This window comes from Diospyros lotus, chromosome 4, assembly GCF_014633365.1.
Source record: "Diospyros lotus cultivar Yz01 chromosome 4, ASM1463336v1, whole genome shotgun sequence".
NCBI lineage: Eukaryota > Viridiplantae > Streptophyta > Magnoliopsida > Ericales > Ebenaceae > Diospyros > Diospyros lotus.
In genome coordinates this window covers 38,116,643-38,137,782 of record NC_068341.1, presented here as the reverse complement: position 1 = coordinate 38,137,782, position 21,140 = coordinate 38,116,643, and the positions used below count along the sequence as shown (strand labels likewise).

Below are 21,140 nucleotides of genomic sequence, written 5' to 3'. Positions count from 1 at the left end.
ATACTCATACCTGTAGAAGTTAACCTCTATTTATATATAACATAAAATTTATTCAAAAAAGATAAGATAATCTTTGAAAGAGGACGTTGGAGAGAATCTCGATTGACCAAATTTCTCTTGTTCAAATCAAATCTGGGATGGAAATGTTGATGGAGATCCAGAAAATACATGACGATTCCTAAAATAGACACATAACGATTGTGTACTAGTACACGCGTCCTCAGATTGGTAATCTCCGAAAATAATGAAGTAAATTCATCTTTATATAAAATATCCCCTCGCCAGACTTCCTCTTCTAGATAGATCCATTAAATTAATTGGAGGAACAATTTTTTTTTTTTGGATCAAATTTTCAATTCCACGTAGTATTCTAGAAACACACGTGTGCGCAACATTCTTGACAGCTGTCAAAGCAAGGAAGAAGTGAATGAATGACCTTGACACCCGATGCGAATTCTTCTTCTTCCGCACGGATAAAAACCCCCCACCATCAACCTGAAACCCCTCATTTCTCATCTCTCTCTCTCGCTCGCTCTAGCTTTCTGTGAAATCTTTTCCATTCTCTTTGTATCTATGACCTTAAATATGGAAGGACGCGAACAACGGAAGCCTGTAGAAGCGCCAGCGCCGCCGGAGACTGGAGATCGAACTCTCTGCCTCAGCTTCAACAGCTACTCTTCCGACGGAGTTGCTGATGTCGCCGACAAGGTCGTAGAGCAATTTCGCGCCGACGAGGAGTCGAACAACGTCGTAGACTATGAAGAGGAGGATGAGTTCGAATTCACTTTGGTACGCAGCAATCTAGAGGTTACGGCGGATGAGATGTTTTTCCACGGTCAAGTACGTCGGTTTTTCCCTATCTTCAATCGCGATGTTCTGATACATGACGACGACGATAAGCCTGTCAGATCGACTCTACGACTGCCCTTGAAGAAGTTGTTTACTGAGGATATAGGAGAGCCTTATTCTCCGTCGTCGTCGTCGTCCTCGGAAGCGGTCGAATTGGAAGGTGTAGCTCCGGGAACATACTGTGTGTGGAGGCCGAATGTAGCAGAAGCATCGCCGAGTAGGTGCAAGAAGAGTAAATCTACAGGATCGGCGTCGAAGACGTGGAAATTGCGAGATTTGCTTTGGCGGAGCAACAGCGACAGCAAGAGCTCATTCGTGTTCTTGACTCCGAAGCGCAGAGATCGGAATGCCGACAAAATCGAGAGAGCTGAGAATTCGAGGTCTAGGCAAAATTCCTGCGACGAATCCAGGTTTCCTGGGAAATTGCAAGAGAAGAGTGTCCCTAGGGTCGGCGGGAAGGCGTCGTCGCCGCCTCACGAAGTGTATTACGTGCAGAACAGAGCGCGGAAGGAAGGCAATAAGAGAAAGTCGTTTCTTCCCTACAGGAAAGATCTGTTAGGGTTCTTTGCGAACGTTAACAGCCCGGGAAGGAGCTTCCCAGCCATCTGAAGCGTAATTTCCATTCTTTCTTTGTTAAAGATTTGTATAAACACATTTCACACACATTTACAAGCTTATTTGTTTCTACTTTCTCCAATATTGTAATCACCATTCTTATTATTTTATCTTTTTTATAATGATGAAATTCTTGCAAGACCTGTAATTATAATTTGGGTATGCATTATTGAATTTTGAGCACACAAATCTGTATGTGAATTCATCTCAAAGGAAATTGAACTATTGTCCAAAAAAAAAAAAAAAAAGGGTATTATAGTCAATTACTTACGTATGCTGATTTATATATTATTATTTTTTTATTTTTTTTTATTAACACACTATCACGAGCGCTTCTCCTGTTCAGTCTCACAATTTCAATAAGAGAAATAAATTAGAGAATTTAGCAGACAAATTTTGACACCTAATACAACCACAAACGTGAGGGCGATAATTATCATCCTTACACTTTATAAGGGAAAGGATATAATATTACATTTTTATATAACTCATTTTGTAAAATATAATTAATTGTTATATTTAACGGTTTTACTATTAGAAAAATAATCAAAAAGTAGTTTTTTAAAGTTTAAATTAATGCTTCTCACACACTCTGCCATCGATATTTCTAAGTTTACTTATATATATATATATATATACTATGCTTGTTAAATGAAAAAATTAAATAATTTCAATTAAATATTTGCTTTGCAAGTGTTTGATAATTATATATAATTTTATACAAAGAGGTTCTGATTGTGGGTAAAAATGTTTCTAAATTTATTATAATTATATATGGAGATCATGAATTAAAATCTTAATGGTTATTTAGTATAGTTATTTTTAATTTTTTTAAAAATATAAATAAATAATATTTTGAAATTTAATAAGGTTTTAGTGAGAAATAACACCAAAAGAAGAATTTACTCAATTAATACAGAAGAATAAAAATAGATTTGTAGGGTTATATATGTATATAATAAGGAGCATATATATATATATATACAAAATTTATTAAAAAAAAAAAACGCAGGTGAGGTGCCGATCCCTCGGCACATTAAAAAAAAAAATACATAATTTTACTTTTTAAATCATTTTTTAAGGAAAAACCTGAAAAATAAATTTAATGGCAAAGAGAATCTTAATTCTTTTTTCTTTCTTGTCTTGATTTGCACCTGAAGCAGCATAAATAAAGATAAAAGTTAATCGAGAGACAGAGGGAGGGAGAGGGAGAGGGAGAGAGCTGGTTCTTTAAAGAAAAAGTAGTCTACAACCCGAATCAACAGGCCTGCTATATATGTTGCCCACTGGCGGGCAACATAGCATTTGCCCGCCAGTGAGCGCCGGGGGGGGGGGGGGGGGGGGGGGGGGGGTGCTCATGCACGTGGGGCCATGTGCAGAGACGGGCCCACGTGGGCAACATAGCATTGCCCTCCGAATCAATTACCAGTGCGGTTCCAATGGCCTTGGTTCAGCTGGTTAATCCTTAGAGTTAGTTGTCTCCTTCCTCCGTCCATATATACATACTCAATATATAACATTAAGATATTAAAATTCTGTGTTTAGATAATATTTCTGCATGCGTGTGCGTATGCGTATGCATATATAATGGAGATATATGGTATTTGAAGTGAAGTGATGAGTTGGACTTTGTTACTGTAGTGTTGATGAATATATGTTATAATAATTAGCTAGTTTCTGTAGTAAGTTGTAAGATTTGCACATGAGAATGCCATTTACAGAATGCGCCGAGCCAAGACCATTCAACGCGTACGTGGATTGTGAAGAAAGAAAGGGAAGGACCGCTGCCCTTTCTCACATTTCAATCAATTTTGGTACCTCCTGTCACCTGCCATCTATTCATATAGATAGCATAACAATTATCTCATACGAGCAATGTAAAAGAGGCCGCGTCGACCCTATGGTAGTGTTGGCAAATGGGTCGGACAACCCATGGGCCCAACTGGCTGGCCCACTTCCCACCCAACTCAAGCTAACCCGATATTGTAACAAGTAGATTGTGTCGGGTCAGTACTTTGTGACTCGTGGTCTGGTCCAACCCATCAAAAATGAGAGTAGCCCACCAAAATGAGGCCATGGCCTATGGCTCGGCCCGACCCATCAAAAATATGGATGGCCCATCAAAATATCTAATAAAATAGAGGTGACCCATCAAAATAGTTTGGGCCAACCCATCTTGGCCTGATTATTAAGGATCGTGTCGGGTCCCTATTTTTTATTATCCGGCCCGACCTACCACCTTCACAGGCCAAATTCAGCACAACCCATGAAATAAGTGGGACAAACAGGAGACGAGTTGGGTAAGGCCGACCAGCCCATTTGCCAACTCTATCTTATGGGAGGTGGTGTCCCCTACTAGCTTGCACCGGACCAATATATGGTCAAAAGAAATTATTTATATCATTTCTTTATTTATAAACATGGTCAACAAAATTATTTATGTTATTTATTTTATATATCTTTTGAGATGAGACTGAGACTGAGACTGAGGGGTGGATAAATATATACATATATATATTTATAACTTTTTATTTAGTAAATAAATTATTTACTAAAAATAATTTAATTTGAGTTACAATATATAAATAAATTGTAATTTTTGTATTCCATTTCTAAATTCTTTTTAACCAGATCAACTTAGAGTTTGCAAGGGCAAAAACGAGTCTCGATACTGGGCCGACCCCAAATCCCTCCCTTTCCAAAGTTTAAACAGCCCCTACAGGCTACAATCTAGGATCTAAAATGCCGACGTGTGAGGATTCCCTTTCCGGCCGGCGAAACCCCGTTTTCCGGATCGAACTGGAAGCTCCGACAAGTTGTCGGCATCTCGACCAGTATAAATGGTCGGGCCAGCAAGTATCCGAAGTTGCCATTCGCGGCTTCTCTTTCTATTCTCGAATAGGAGAGAGATAGCCTTGGGGGGCGCGGGAACCATGGCTCTCTGGGCTCTCGGGATCGTGCTTTCCGCCGCGGCTGTTGGCGGTGTTGAGGCGGGCGTGGCTGCTGGCCGTGGGCCTCAGAGTTGTGGCTTTCCAGCGCTGTTCAGCTTCGGAGACAACAACTCCGACGTCGGACAACACCAAGCGATGTTCGCCGATCTGGATCTGCCAAACGGCCAGACTTTCTTCGGCAAGTACTCTGGAAGGTTCTGCGACGGTCGCCTCATCATCGATTTCATCGGTAAGCATCCAAATCCAAAGATATATATACATATATATCTGTTTTTATTAGATTCTATGGAAGCTGTTGGTAGAATATTCCTCCGATCGAGGAGATTTCTCGTTGTGGTTTGCTGCGATTAATTGTTGAATTATGCAGCTGAGCACTTGGGTTTCCCGTACTTGGGGGCTTATTTCGACACATACAACAGAAATTACAGACATGGCGCTAGCTTCGCCCTGGGAGGATCGTCTCTGGATGTTGCAAAAGGCTGGAGCCCTTTCAGTCTCGATCGCCAGTTCTTCCTATTCAATCACTTCAAGTCGTTAACCCTCCACCGCTTTAACAACCACACCGCCGACGGTCAGTTCCCCTCCACAGGCCTCTTTTTTCTCGAGACACTACTGATGTGAATAATTTGGTTGCCCGAAAAATAAAAATAAAAATAAATATGTGAGGAAATGTATAAATAAAATAATATAGAAATTTGTTTCTAAATATAATTTTTATATATAAAAATAAACAAAAACATAAGTTATTCAATCAAATTTAAATATAAATTTCATTCAAGATAGACACAAGTTTTATTATTTATTTATAAATTATGACTTAATAATTTTAAAATAAATAATAAATTCAAAGAAAAAATAATTACTTTAAATCAAGTTTTTCTTTCTTTGCATTAATGTTGATTCTTGAAATTATCGCTCTTGTGTAATCTTTTGTTATTCATTTTTTGATTTCAACAAAAGAGATAAATTATAGATAGGGATTTTGTGTCACTGCATAAGGAATAAGAAATCGAACTCACGATCTATTAGTGTAAATTTTAACTTATTGTGGCTCAATCATTTAATTTGTGTCCTGATAGTAATTAATTAAAATTGATTCTTGATTCGATTTTGGTTTGTGTAGTTTCTTGATGAACAATTTTTTAGCATAGTAACCAAAGGAAAAATGTAGAGGTTGGTATTTATATTGGGGTTAAATATGTGAAGTAGAGATAAAGCTTTAGTTGAGTATGAAATATTTTAACAGCGTCAAAATGATATTATTCCAGTATTTTGTACATCAAAAGGTGAGTAGTTGTCAAGTTTACCCGCCACAACTCAATATTAATTTTTCTCGGGCAAATCCCAACTCAATAATTTATATCATGAAGTGGTAATTATTAAAATTGTGTCTAAAATGTCACATTCAAATAATTAAACTTTTCATAACGAGCATGACTAATTATGTGATGAATGATGATTGAATTTCGTCACAAAATAATGATAAGAGTCATGACTAATAACGATATTATTAGTTATGTGTTGCATCTTTATTGGATGAGGTATTAGATATTATTGGAGATATTACATAAATGATGATACCGTCATCAATCATGAGTCTTAATATTATTTTAAAACTTCGTGGAAGTGAAACCATAAGTGTAGGTTCAAAAAATATCCGATTAGATAACGTTTTGATGATGCAAAATCGATCATCTTCTTCTATCGCGAACCAAGTACCTGCAAAAAGGGTGAAGACTTGTTCCCCGCGATCATTCCGACGCTTAAGTCAGTTCATAGGGCTATAAATTGGATATAATAATAGACAAAATAAAAAAGTTCTTTCGGAGTCAAATCCCCATACTTGTAGAGACTGTCCTTTATTTATAAATATCCTTTGGTCTTTTACTTAGGAGATAAGATATCTTTAAAAAATAGAGATCGATCCCCTTTCTATGTGGAGAAAAGATAACCTTCCCCAATATAGATAATGCTTGAGATGTTGGAGATATTATTAGTTAACTGAATCTTCATCTCTATCTCTTTTCAGTTCAAAATCATAATAGAAATTATAAAGACATATGGAGCTCCTAAGACTTGACACGTGACGATCACATATTGGACTTTTTGTCACACATGGCTCCAAGTTAATGATAACCTCCCAAGGATATTATAGTAAAATTGCTTCTTATAAATATTTTCTCGTCACGTTTGTTAAAATAAGTAAGATAATGTTGTATTAAAATAATTTATCTATAAGGTTTATCTATTCTCAGAATAAAAAGTCACATAATTTTTTAAATAAATTTAATAAATAAAATAAAAAATATTTTTATTCAAAATACTTACTTTTTTTTTTTTTTTTAAATCTATATTTTGATTGAGAAAGACGGTAACTTACAGGCATGAAGGACGACACAGCATTGAATTTGCTCCCGAGGCCAGAGGAGTTCCCGAAGGCTCTCTACATAATAGACATCGGACAGAACGATTTCGCCTTCGACTTACTCAATTCCAAGGCGGCCGAAGCCCAGCAGTCCATTCTTGCTCGTCTCGATTCCTTCGACTACAGTATCCAGGCGTGTCTCTGTCTAGACAATGATCTTTTTGCAATCATAAGCTATGTTTCAATGGATGAATCATGTTGTTGTTTTCGATCTTGATCTGCAAAATTCCAGGCTCTGCATCAATGGTACGCTGCTAATGTCATCATGGTTCTGAACGTCGGGCCCCTTGGCTGCTTGCCGTACCACGCCAAGACTTACCTGAAGAACAATCCTGGATCAGCGGTGGACCAGAACGGTTGCTCCAAGGACCAGAACGACTTGATTCAGGAGTTCAACAAACAGCTCAAGGCCAGGATCCAAAAGCTCCGGGGGCTTAACCCTAACGCAACACTCACTTACGTCGACGTCTACTCCGCCAAATACAATCTCATCAGCAACGCGCGGAAGCTAGGTAAGATTCAACAGAATTCAATCGGTTTGCTTTTGAGCTCGAATTGCTTTCCTCAATCGTGATTTTAATCCGGCGATGCCGTCGTCGCTGTCTCAGGATTCAACGATCCGATGAAGTTCTGCTGCGGGAGTTACGACGATCGGTACATTCCGTGTGGACGCAAGGGTTTCAAGGCAGAATCGTGCAGCGATCCGTCGAAATACATCAGTTGGGATGGAATTCACTACACAGAGGCAGCGAACCGATTTGTCGCGAAGCAGATCATCAACGGCTCCTTATCTGATCCTCCATTGCCGCTTGCAGAGGCATGCCGGAAGCCATGAACTCTGGATGAGAGATTGGACTTTGGTAGTCATATACATACATATATATATAACAAAGGAATTGCGAATTGTGTTGGCGAAGGTGTCTCCGTGGAGAACCATACCTGTACTTTGTCCTGATGGCAGCTAAGCTAATCATATTCTAATTTTTATTTTTTCTGATTAGGAGTACAGGATACATATCAATTAGTTAATTAAACCACGATAAGTTGAAATTCGCATTAATAGATAGTAGATTCGATTTTTTATCCTATATAGTGAATCAAAACATCCACAAATAATTTATCTCTTTTATTAAAATCGAAGACACGAATAATGAGGGACTGCGTAAGGATAGTGGAGTATAATTAAATAATTTAAACATAAAAAAATTCAAATCTAAAACTTTTAAGGATGGTCTCTCTTTTGCCATTAGATCAAAGCTTCGTTAGTTAATAGAATTTATACTCAATGGCTAGTGAGTGTATCAGCACCTTGAATTAGAAGATTTACTTTATTTTTCTTTTACATAGAAATTTAGAAAAATTGTGAATTATCACATTCCTTATCATTTGGGTCGTTTTTAAACAGATATTTTGTAATTTAAAAATATTTTTAAAAAAGTTCTATAATTCTCTTTTCTTATTTGTATATAAATTTTCAAATAAGAAATTGACTAAACATTTTCTGAAAAATTACAAGATATATTTTAAGTAAATATAATATATATAAAACTCATAAGGTTTGATTCACATGCAAATTGTAAACTCTTTTTCTCAAAATTTTTAAGTCAAATTGTTTTACTGAAAACTCAAATCAAACCAAACTAATCAATCCTTCTTTTAGTTTTAAGTTTTAACGGCTTAGACTAAATTTCTGCACACCTCTACTAGTGGGTCCATATAATATTTTAAAATTTTACTCAAACTCTGTAGTTTTAACTATTTTTCATATAGAGTCTCTATAAATATTTTAATTTGGGCTATCGAAAGAAAATAATTTTTAAGTTTTCTACATGATATATAATGCTTATAATTATAAAAAACAAAATGATTCTTCTAAAATTTTGTAAAAAATAACACTTTTTTGTCCACATTGGTAGTCCATTTTAATGGGTTTTTCTTCAATAATATATGAACATAAATGAGTAAAATTATTCTGTACATTTACTGTGTCTAGCAAAGTCTCACAGTGGGCTGGGGTTCTAATGAGGGTTTTGGGGTCAATCACCACTCGATTCGTGAGATAGTCGTGCTCTTTTCTAGTTGTGCTCTTTTCCGAGGTAATCCTAGCAATTCTCAAACTGAAACTTGTTTGATCGGTTTTTCCTACAAAAAAATAAAAAAAAAAAGCGAGGCCTAATTTCTCTATTTTCCAACACTCAAGTCAGTCATTATTCCAAAGAATAACCTTGCTTCTAAGAGACTGCACTTTTATATAAGCTAGTTGAAGGGTTCGTGTAGTTAAGGATGATGTCGTGTCAGTGCTCAAATTTGATCTTCTAGGTGGACAAGACCACCCAACCATGGGCGTGGGCTTGAGCTCAATTCTTTTGTTCCCATTTCTTGGATAGTCTTAGGTTGAGTTTACGGGTAGGCCCAGCCCTTTAGGCCTTATCTCAGTAGGCCTTAGATTAAGTCTAAGTTGTTGTGGGCTTAGGGATTTAAATTGTCCCACAAGGTCTAAAGATCCCACTCGCCTCAGTACTCCCTAGTCTAGGTTATAAAGGTTAAGGCAGGGACATAAGAGGTCTTTTCCACTTCTACCTAGCACATCTTTAGCATTAAATGCTAAGGATGGTGAGGTGTTTTTAGCTTTTAACTAGCACATCCTTACCATTAGATGCTAAGGATGGGAAGGTCTTTTTGGGCTCTCACCAACACATCCTTAGCATTTAATGCTTTTCGTGGGCATTAACTAGAACCCTTCAATCACAATAAGGAAATCATTTCCTGCTCTCTTTTTTTTTCTAGAGTTAGAGCTGCCACATTACTAAGGCTATAAGGGCGAGCGCCCGTTGGCCTTCCCCCGAGACCTATAAGAATGAAGTTGGCCTAAGCTTTTCCACACTTGGCATTTTACTCTCTTATCTTTTCTCTCAAGCATCAAAGTAGTCGATCATCTTTCCTTGACTTGTTTCTCTTTCAATCTAGGTATGTCTTTCCCTCTAAGGTAACGTTTATTAAAATGAGCAAGATAAGAGAGTATTAAAATAAGCCCGAAATGGTTTTCGGACCAAAATATAGAATGGTCAAGATAAAGTTGGAAAACATTGCAAGATTTTTATCAAATTGTTTGTTAAACTTTTTGGAATGCATTAGAAGACACAGACATCATTTTTTTCTTATATGTAGGGACCAAGATATGTTTATCTTGAGGGGGATGAGAGATATGTATATCTTGAAAAATGAAGATAAGAGGTCATTGATGATTTTTTCAAGAATTATCAAATAAACTTAACAAACATGTCGAAAAATATATAAGTTTGGGATGCATCCCATATCTTGATTAACAATTGCCTCCTAAGAAATAGATATAGAAAATGTGAGATCGAGTAGTGAAGTGAGCTTGAGCTCCAACTCTAGTCCCTTTTCAATCTCGAGCTCCTCAAGTTCTAGAGAAATAGGTTTAACGTCATCATCCACAAAAGGGTGGTAGTGTCTTCTAAGGTAGATAATGAGAGTTTCAAGAGGTTCGACTTGGACTTAGATGCACCCTTTATCAAGGTAGTTACTCACCTTAGTAAGAAGGCAACTGAGATTCTCATGGGTAACTATGGTCTTTTGGAGGACAAGTATTGCTATACTCATCCAAAATTCTACTAAGCCCATGAAGCCCCATGAGGGCACCTTAGTCATTTAATGGAATGCTCTCAAGGATGGTCTTTTCATTCTTATCCAATTTGTGGTTGTTAGAGATGAATCCATCCTAATTAATCTTGAATGAGTTGAGGTTTTATCCTCTTTCTTCACTTGTCCTATGGCTAAGGTCCCACCTACCCACCATTTTTGAGATAAAAAAAGGGTTACTAAAGTTGGGATGGGTGGGGAGGTATTCATCTAAGCAGGGTTGGCTCAAGGGTTAGTAGAGCCTTAGGCAATCCAGCATCGACAATTGGCACCAACCCCCCCTCTCTCTCTTTCTTATAGGTCGTCGTCCTGAGTCTACATGAACCCTGACCGACTACCATGCATCTACCCCGTCTGAATACCTTTTGGGCTGAATGTAAGCAAAGAACCCCTAGGTTAAGCGTGTTTGAACTGGGGAAGCTCAAGAATAGGTAACCCCTAGGAAGTTCGCATAGGCCCATCAGGGTAAATTATTTCGATTCTTCCTATCGCTCAATACGGGATGTTACACATGGTATCAGATCCGACACTTGGAGAAGGCGGTCTGATGAAAGCGGGGAATGACACCGGGGCTCGAGGGCCTGAACAAGGAGCGGCTCTTTGCAGGCTTCTAGGATAGTAGCCCCAAATGGGAAAGTTAGGATCAGTTGTAAGGTCGCATAACGAGGATATCATGTGCTCAAAGAAAGGAGAATGTAATACCCCAAGAGTCCAGAGAATGGTAGTATATATAAAGGATAAGTAAAGAAGGAAACAACACTAGCTGGATACCTTTTGGGCTGAATGTAAGCAAAGAACTCTCAGGTTAACCGTGCTTGAGTTGGGAAAACTCAAGAATGGGTAACCTCTGGAAAGATTGCGTAGGCCCATCAGGATAAGTTATTCCGATTATTCCTATCGCTCGGTGCGGGATGTTACAGCGTTCAACGTTCACTTAGGTTAACTGTAGACAACACTGTTTTCGACCAATAATGTGTATATATTCATGCCTCTGGCTGCCCATCTAGTAGATTGGTTTAGCGACAGCCATGGTGATAGAGTTCAAGCACCTAGTGGTGGCCAAGTTCAAGGACAGTGTGGCCATGGAATAGCTCTTGAAGGAAATGGAGGAGATTGCCATTTCATTGGGTTTATACCTCCAGCATATGTAACACTCAGAAGTCTTTTAATATAGGACATTGAAAGCTTGGAAATGCTGAGACGAGGCTTCACCCATGCTTTCTTGCTTATATTCAAAAGCAATGAGGATTTGGCTACCTTTGTTGGGCACCCAAAACATGTGGAATTCTCAACTACATTTTCAACAGCTGTGAGGCTCGATAAGATTGTGGTGCTTGATTTCCAAGCTATTTACAAGTTTTGGGACCCCCTTTTTAAGGGCCCTAAGCATAGGCCTTAGTGGCCTATGCCTTAAGCTGACCCTACATCTAAGAATGTTATTGACTCGCTCAACCTTATCCTTTTTTACGACTCATGAGCCTCCTAGTGACCAGTTCCCAATCTCGTGCGTGTAGAACACTAGTAAGGGATTATCATCAACCTTTTATTTTTTTTTCTTGTCAGGGTGAACTACAAGTCTTATCCTACCAAAGTGAACTCTGAGCTCAAGACGTACTCCTTTTTCCTCAATCTTCTTGGTCTCCCCGATTAGCCTTTTCCACGTCTCAGACGATAAATTGTCTAACATAACCCTGATTAAGCAAGTCTTGGATTTCTTCTCTTCACTATTTATAATCTTCATTGTCATGCCCATGGTTTCTATGAAACTGGAAATACTCCACCTAATCTCATTTGTGGGTCGAGGTCTTCAACTTGTTTAGCTTCTTCAGATATTCCTTGTCTTCAATCACCATCAATATTTTAGTCATCAAGGTATTCAAAATGGTATACATTGTTAGACTCCTTTAGGGGTTGGGTTGATCTTTTTAGTCCAATACTCTTCCTCTATGAGTATCCAAATGTCCTTGTTGTTTCAAGACCTATTTGTCATTTTCCTTTCTCTTAGATTACTCTGCTCTCCTCATACGATGCATTTCCTTAACACTCATATATTTGCTTACTTCTTTAAGGGTATTTGAGAAGTAAATCAAGTGGTTCTTTACAAAAGAATCGAGTAGTCTACCTTTCTTTAATTTATTCTACAAGGACATTATGGCAATACATTGATTAAAATCTCAAATCCCAAGAGTTTCTATGTTAAAATGGGCCACGTAATCTCTTAATGACTCATCTTAAAAGGTGAAGTGAGTGAGAAAGCTCACTTTAATTTCTTCGAAATAGTGAATAGATCTATGAGTAAACCTAAGTACCAGTATCAGGTATCTCCATCTAGGGTCGCGATAAGGCCGACGCCACGTATCATCTAAGGTAGATTGGACTAGCATATGGGAGATGAAAAGCTTAATGTGATCTAAGGGATCTGTAATCCCATTGTAGAGCTTAATGGTCTAGATGTGTGGAATCTCTCCAATAGGACTTCCACCATTATAGCCTAACTAAGGGGTTATGAGGGGTCCCTTCCTCATATCTATTTCCTTTCTTTCGTTTGTGCCATCTTTCTGTCCAAATATCTAAGGCATCTTTCTTAAGGAGTTTCACTTTTACGAGTCTAAGGAGAAACAAAACCTCTATTTTTCAAGCACTAACGACTGAAACCATTTCCTCAAAAGTGGCGAATTATTTCTCTCTGTTGCCAATGATGGTCCTTGCTTTTGGAATCCTAAGAACAATAATGATTTTCTCCAGAGTGGTGATCATTGCGTTGATGAAGGTTCATGCTTAAAATTAATAGACCTTCTTCCCTACTACCCAATGGAGGTAGTTGGTAATTTAGTAAAATGGTGCACCTGATTTTCAAGTTGCATAACTTGATTTGAGGGTAGTTAGTTCCCTAATGGTCAAGGGGTGATTAATCCACAATGACGGGGATTAGAGCCTTAGTGTGGCTTAAATTCTAATGCTTGTAACTCGTGTTGGTATGTCCTCGATGATGAGGCAAGTTATACGATGAACTAGGCAACTACTTGGTAGACAATTGGGTTGCGACCAAAGTCAATCACGTGTGAACGAAGATAGAAACTTTTCTCACGATGGGCACTAAAGTGATGAGGATCTTGGAGTCACACTACAAGAAAAATTAGTTTTAGTGACAAATTTTGTGACGAGGATGCTCCCATCACTAATTTGTGACGGATTTAGTGATGGAAAGCCATCACTAAAGTGGTTTAGTGACGGTTTGAAATTACTGTCACAAAATTACGATGGGGTAGCTATTTCCATCTCAAATCAGTGACGGGATGGCGTATCCCGTCGCAAATCAACGACGGGATACATTGTCCCGTCACAAAATAGCGACGGGATAAATCTCCCGTCGCATTTCTGTGACGGGACCGAGCTGTCCCATCGCAGAACTGCGACGGGACTGACGCCCTGTCCCAGAACTGCGACGGGGATTGACTCCCAGTCGCAGAACTGCGACGGGACATGTCAGTCCTGTCGCAAAACTGTGACGGGGCTGACATGTCCCGTCGCAAAAACTGCGACGGGACATGTCAGCCCCGTCACAGATTTTACTTTAAAATGCCCCCCTTCTTCCTCACTTCGAACGAGCCCTCTCTTCTATTTCACCCCCTCTCTCAGTTTTCTCTCTTTGCGGTGCTCATTAGTGAAGGTAAGTAATTATTTTGTATTTTTTAGTTTATTTTAGTTTTAATTATTTTATGTTAGTTTAGTTGTAGTTATTTGTGTTAGTTTAGTTTAATAGTATAATTTAGTTGTGTTAGTTTAGTTGTAGTTATTTTATTTTTGTGTTAGTTTAGTAGTTTATTTTATATTAGTTGTTGAGTTTAATGATTATTTTATATTAATTAGTTTAGTTTTAGTTTAATTGTTTATATTATTTGTAATGTTTAGAAATTAAAATGTGAACTTTATTAATTGTTTATAAATTACTTCTTTAGTTATTTTGTTTTGTAATTGTATTAATAACATTTATTTTTTTGTTTTTAATTTAAAACATATTTTTAATTTAAAATACTGTAATTTTAAATAAAATACGTAAAAAATAAAATACTAAAAGTAAATACAATATTTATGAAAACATATATTTTGTTGCCATAAGATTAAATATAGACATTAAAAATTAAAAAATTCCTATTTAAAACATTAAAAATAGTAAAATTGTAAAATTAGAATATTTAAAATAATGTACGAAATAAATTAGATAATTATTTTAAAAATTAAAATAGAATTTAAAAAGGTATAAATTTTAATTTTTTTTATTTAAAATAAAACACTAAAAATTAAAAATTACATGAGAAATAAATTAGATAAATATTTAAATTCAAATATATAAGAAATACAATATTAAAAATAAAATACTATTAATGAGTAATATAATTTATTGTTATAAAATAAAATAAGTACACTAATGGATTTTAATATTTTTATTTAAAATTTCACATAAGTACACTAATGAGTAATATTTTTTATGTAAACGTGGGTAATATTAATATTAATTTTCTTTTTAATGTTAAATTTGTTTTATTTTTAATGTGAATGTGGGTAATATTAATTTTTTTAATATTTTATTTAAATTTTAAAAAAATTCTTGTTATTTTAAAATTTTTTTATTCTTATAATAGAAAATATTAATTTTAATTTTAATAAATATTAATTTTTTAAAAAATATTTTAATATAAATTTTAATTTTATAAATTTAAAAATTAAAAATATATTTTTTGAAATTAAAAATATATTAATTTCGTAAAAATAAATTATTGATTTAAAATATTAATATTAATTCTTTTTCAAAATTATTATTTTTTATTTAAAAATATCTACGACGGGTTGTCCCGTTGCAGATTGGCCGTATTAATTTTATTTTTTTAAATAAAATTATTTATTTAATATATTTTTTTATTTAAGAATATTTGTGACGGGGTACTGCCCATCACAGAGTCCGTCGCAGATTGTTCGTTTTAGTTTTATTATTTTAAATAAAATTATTTATTTAATTTTTTTTATTTAAGAATATTTGTGACGGGGTAGTACTGTCCGTCACAGATCTGTGACGTGGTAGTCCTGTCCATCACTGACGGACAGGACTACCCCGTCACAGATCTGTAACAGGTGTCTCGTCACAAATCTGTGACGGAATTGCTCTCTCGTCACAGATCTGCGACGGGTTACTCTCACCCTGTCACTAAAATTCTGTCACGCCCCTTTTTATGACGGTTCATTACCTTGTCATTAAACCCGTCACAGAAAAATTTTGTGACGAATTTTATGTTTTTAGTGACGGATTTTTCCGTCACTAAAACTGATTTTTCTTGTAGTGTCAATCATCACTTGAGCCATGCGATAATCCTGCTCTCTTTTGGTTTTTTTCTCAATTTTTAGATAATCCTAGCAATCCTCAATCCTCAATCCTGAGCTTATCATAACTAGTATCCTATGAAAGAATGGCGGGCCCTAGTTTCCCGATAGATTTTCCAACTCTCGAGTTAGTCATTATACTAAAGAATAAATGCATAATAAATTATACACTTAGTAGATCTCACCTTTATATAGGTCAACTAAAAGTTCAATACAGGCCAGGATTAATGATACATGGCTATTGAGATGGCAACACTTCAAATTTATCATTTTATTCAAACTTTAAAATGATTAATTTTATATGTATATGTTTAATTGTATTTTAATTATAAAATACCTTAATAATCATCTAACATAAATATAGTCATGTTAAGATGAGGTAATGGCACATATTTTCTACAGTGACATCTATTTCATACATTAGACTGTTACATTACATTAGGAAGTATAGAAGTGTACACTCAAGAGTAGGGTGAATTGGATCTTTCAAAAACTTTTAAGTTTGATAAAATATTATTACAAAAATTGTTTTATGTATTTTTGTAACTTGAAAAACTATGCTAGAAATATAAACTAAATATGCATCGTTTATGAAAATCAAAATATACAAGAGATTAAACTTGCTAAAATTAAACTTGAAAAAATAAAATCAGAGTAAAAATGCAGCATACAAGATTTATGGTGGTTCGATTAATTGTCTACATCTACTACCTTAACTCCTCACTATAGATTTAAACAATCAATTAATTGTATTAGCTTTTGCACGTTAAACTATAATCTTAACTTTTACAAACTCAACTGAAATCTCAACTTTTATGGACTAAACAATAACCATTATAAGTCTTTTCATGGGATATGGAAACAACACTTAGAGAAAAATAATTGAGCAAAAGCTCACACAAACAACTCTCAAAAGGATGTGAATGGAAGCTCACAAGAGATTTAAGAAATCACAATAAGAGAGTGTAGAGCTAACTTGCTCCATTTGACCTCTAATTAAGTTTTGATGATTAACAAAAAGAATATTTTAAATAATATACAAATTGTAGTCCCTAATTATTTTTGATGAATTTATAAAATATGTGTTATCAAAAGTGGTATTTTTCATTAAAATTAGTTTTCAAGTAAATATAAAATGCATAAAAATATTTTTTTTTTGAAAATCTGGACCACAAAGTCGACTTCTTCTTGGGAAATTTGACTCTTGTGAAGCTTTAGTTGACTTGGCCGAGAGCATGTTTTGTAGAGTTGATCAGACCGAAAACCAATTTTTTGACAATTGACTCTTGCCTGAAGAAGTCGACTCCCAGCTCTAGAAGTCAACTCCTATTCAAATGAAAATCGACTCCTCTTTGGGAAAGTTAACTTTCTAAACCCAACAATCATTTTTGTTTACCATTATGCTGCTCGTCCAACAGTGCCTATATATATGTGAGGTTGGAAATGGTAAAGAAGTTTTGCTATCTTGAATATCAAAATGCACCCACAAGATCTCAAAAGACTCTCAATCTATTTCCAAGTAAACGAAGGCTCTCAAACTCCATTGCACATCCATCCAAGAGCCTGAAGGCAAGTGGAGAAAAGCTATTTAAGTCAAATCTAAATCTCTCCGTCAACTAAGGCTACTGATTTATTTGTATATCATTATCTTGCATATTGTTCTTATTGATTTATTCATTTGTGTCCAAATGTGGGCAATCATTATATTCATTTAAGTTCTTGTTGTGGATTGTATTGGTTGCCTAGAATTGTTGAAAATCTAGGTGTGTATTAGTTTCCAATATGAGATAAGGTGAAAACCTTGGTGTTGGATTTAGTGGAACCCTAAGAGTAGTTAGACCTTGGGAGAGTAGATTAGGTGTGTGGAATACAATGAACCACTATATATTATATGTTGTCTATTGCCATACTTTTAATTGTCTTGTTATATCTTGTAACTTGCAATATAACAATTTCAAACAAACTCACTTATACATATCTATACAAGATTAATTTTTATAAAATCATATATCAAGAATTTTTCATAAGAAAATTACTAAAAATTCTAAACACTCTATTCAGCCCCTATTCCCATCTTGAGTGGTCATTCTCAAAGGGGCAAACAGAAAGTATAAAAGGTATGAAATCAAAGTACTTCGCTCTCTCTCTCTCTCTTGATGTGAGATCACTTTGAAAAAGACTAGAGAACAGATGACTTAAAGCTCAGCACTCCTTTTTCTTTCTCTTCTTTTTCATTCTCCTAGAGAGAACTCTTAATAGATAAGCTCAGTGTATGTGTGTAACCTCATTTTCGTGCATGCCATGCACCTTTGCAGTTTGTACAAAGAATAATAAATTGAAGCCTGCAAACCTGCAAGATATTTATATTTTTTTATGTTCCAACGATTAGTATATATTCTTTAAGCTCAAAACATTTTTAAATTACATAAGAGAATGTTCAGACAACTTTTTGCAATGATTAGATTATCCAAAAGTCAAAACTATGTGCATTTAATTTGTTTGTAACAACTATATTTTTCAAATTCAACATAGTATTAGTCAAGTAATCTTAGGTGATACTCAAGTAAGTTGCATAGTTAATTGAGTAATATTAAGAGTTAGTCAATTAAGCTTATCTTTACTCGACTATTGAAAGGTATTACTCGATTAAGCTCATCAGTATGTTTTAGTCATTACTCGACTAAAATGTTTGTTATTCAACTAAATAATAATAATACTCGATTAAAAACTCATCTTAGTCGATTAACATTTTAACCACTTGTGAATTTGAAATTGTTACTCGATTAAACACTTTTGTTACTCAATTAAAGTATGTCATTACTTGAGTCTATTTTTTAGTCGATTAATAAATCAGATACAAAGACTCACATTCTATTCAATAATACTTACTTTACTAAGATACTTAGCTACTCGATTAAGCATACATGATACTCAATTAAGGTCAATCTTTTAGTCGATTAATGTTCAAGTATAAAGACTTGACATTTTGGCCTTAATTATTACTCAATTAAACCTTTAAGTTACTCAACTAATAAAACACTTTGTCGATTAACATTCTAGTTACTTGATTAATGCTTTTTCATCATATATTCGAGTAAAACAGTACATAATTGATCAATTCTTTGAACATTAGGTGTTGCTCAATTACTAATAGTCAGTTACTCAAGTAATATTTGAAAGTTAGTTATATGCTCGATTAGTTTTGGATTTTACTCAATTAAGTTGTGTGTTACTCGATTAATGAACAACCTTACTCGATTAGGTCTTTAGAGTTTAGCTTTACTCTATTAAGATATTTTCATTAAAATTTTGTATTTAATTTTCATCATCAAAACATTTTTAGAATTAAACACAATAGTATCCTTTTTTTTATGATGACAAAATTTTATTGTGTCATGTAAACATTAATCCCAAATGATCCATCTTTTCTCTCCCTTTTTGTCATTAGCAAAAACGATAAGAGGATGATCAAGATACCAATATACCTTCCCTTTTTTGTTGTTTTAATTCCTTTGAGAAATAAGTCATCAAAATCAACAAAAACTCCCCCTAAGCTTATGTCTAGAATTTTCAAGATATATTCCACTTGAATATGCCTGATACCATTTGAACATTATAGAGGACAATTAATTTAAAGTTGCAAGATTTTTGTATTGAGATTTTAGTTTCCCTATTTGCATTATTTCTCCCCTTATTTTTAAGGGTATGTTTTTCTCCTTCTTTTTGTATAAACTAAGATGTATAGAGTCCGATTAACATCAGTAGTTTACTCAAGTAATACTTCTTTCAAATAATATTTTGATTATTCGATTAATATTCCTTATTAATCAAGTATGATTTCAATGATTGCTGGCATAATTATGAATTTTAGTCAACTAATTTTCACCATTAGTTGAGTAGTAAGTGTTGGAGAGTTAGCTCTCTCTCTCTCTTCAGTAATATCTATGTTTAGCAATTATTTTCCTACAAGACAAGTATTACACTAAATTTTTTTAGGCTCAATAGTAACAAATTTTCAATAAAATCCAAACGTTTCAATTTTAACAATTGTATCTCGATTTAATCAATTAGTTACAATTTTATTTACAGCCTGAATCCGATTCGAGAGGCGTGTGCCTTTGCTAATGTGGCACACAACCTCTCATTAAAAAATATTTAAGTAGGCCCCACATGTACACATATAAAAAAAATAAAAAAAATATTGTTAAATATATATGTGCATTAAATATTATATATATATATACAGAGATAGAGAGAGAGTGTGTGTGTTAAATATTTTATATATATATATAGAGAGAGAGAGAGAGAGAAAGAGAAAGTGTGTATGTATGTGGGTTAAATATTATATATAGAGAGAGAGAAAGAGAGAAGAGTGGGTAAGGGATGGAGCTGGATCGTTTGGGCCCAATCTCGGTCCATCTCCCGACCCAATCTCAGCCCATCTCATGGCCCCATCCTAGCCCTATGCTAGCATGTAGCAACATCATTATAGCCTCTACTGGGTATCCGCACGCCTGCTTAAATCCCATCCTTAAATCCTATCCTTATAAATGGCGAATTTTATCCTCATTAATGAGGATCCTATCGACACCATGCTGCCACCTAGGAACCCCCATCAACGTCGGATACTCAGTCCTATCACCTACAAACGCACGACACATGCATGTAAGAGGACGTCTCCTCCTCCTATATCAACTAGCTTTTTTAGAGTCAATGTATGTTCTGCTCTCTGACCTACCAATACATTGTCATTTCTTTACTCTATCACTCACTCGAGCGTCGAAGTACTTATAGGTGCCATTCGCCCCCCGGACGGACCCGTCGTCGGAGCCCGCTCCTTGCCGTTGCGATCCCGTCTCCGACCGCTTTCTTTGGTCAAGAAGGAACAAGAGAGACGACGATGGCAACAATGACGAAGGAGGAGAAAGACTGAACGAACCAAAGTTGGATACCGTTGGGCGAATCAATTAGGGCTTTTATGGATAGATGGAACTGAAGATGGATGAAATCAAAGAATCAAGAGGAAAGCGAGAGGGTCTGAACTTACATTTGGAGGAGGAGAGAAAGGTTAGGGTTTTGTTTAGAGACGAAAAAGAAAAATTTGTTACATGGATCATCTAAAAGCCTTGTCTTTGTTTCCCAAATTCTCATTCAATTCTCTACCCACAGATTGAGTTAAATTCTTAGAAACGATTCAATAAAATAAGACGAACCAGTTTAACCCAAGACTAAGCAGTCATAATTTATCCCATCTGAGAATC

The 21,140-nt window shown here is 35.2% G+C and overlaps 2 protein-coding genes across 2 annotated transcripts; both read left to right on the top strand.

Moving 5' to 3' along the window:
* The first annotated feature begins 523 nt into the window (after positions 1-523).
* Positions 524-1,677, top strand: LOC127800358 (uncharacterized). The gene has a single exon (XM_052334931.1). The coding sequence runs from the start codon at positions 574-576 to the stop codon at positions 1,456-1,458; it is 885 nt and encodes a 294-aa protein (XP_052190891.1). The 5' UTR covers positions 524-573; the 3' UTR covers positions 1,459-1,677.
* A 2,459-nt stretch (positions 1,678-4,136) lies between these two features.
* On the top strand, positions 4,137-7,846 carry LOC127799026 (GDSL esterase/lipase At3g27950-like). The gene is made up of 5 exons (XM_052332719.1): positions 4,137-4,644; positions 4,783-4,986; positions 6,798-6,973; positions 7,073-7,352; positions 7,449-7,846. The coding sequence occupies exons 1-5, from the start codon at positions 4,305-4,307 to the stop codon at positions 7,673-7,675; spliced, it is 1,227 nt and encodes a 408-aa protein (XP_052188679.1). The 5' UTR covers positions 4,137-4,304; the 3' UTR covers positions 7,676-7,846.
* Positions 7,847-21,140: the final 13,294 nt, after the last annotated feature.

Coding starts and splice junctions, on each gene's coding strand:
- LOC127800358 (XM_052334931.1), top strand. CDS start 574: ATGACCTTAAATATGGAAGGACGCGAACAACGGAAGCCTGTAGAAGCG.
- LOC127799026 (XM_052332719.1), top strand. CDS start 4,305: ATGGTCGGGCCAGCAAGTATCCGAAGTTGCCATTCGCGGCTTCTCTTT. Junction 4,987..6,797: donor TAACAACCACACCGCCGACG/GTCAGTTCCCCT, acceptor GGTAACTTACAG/GCATGAAGGACGACACAGCA. Junction 6,974..7,072: donor CCTTCGACTACAGTATCCAG/GCGTGTCTCTGT, acceptor GCAAAATTCCAG/GCTCTGCATCAATGGTACGC.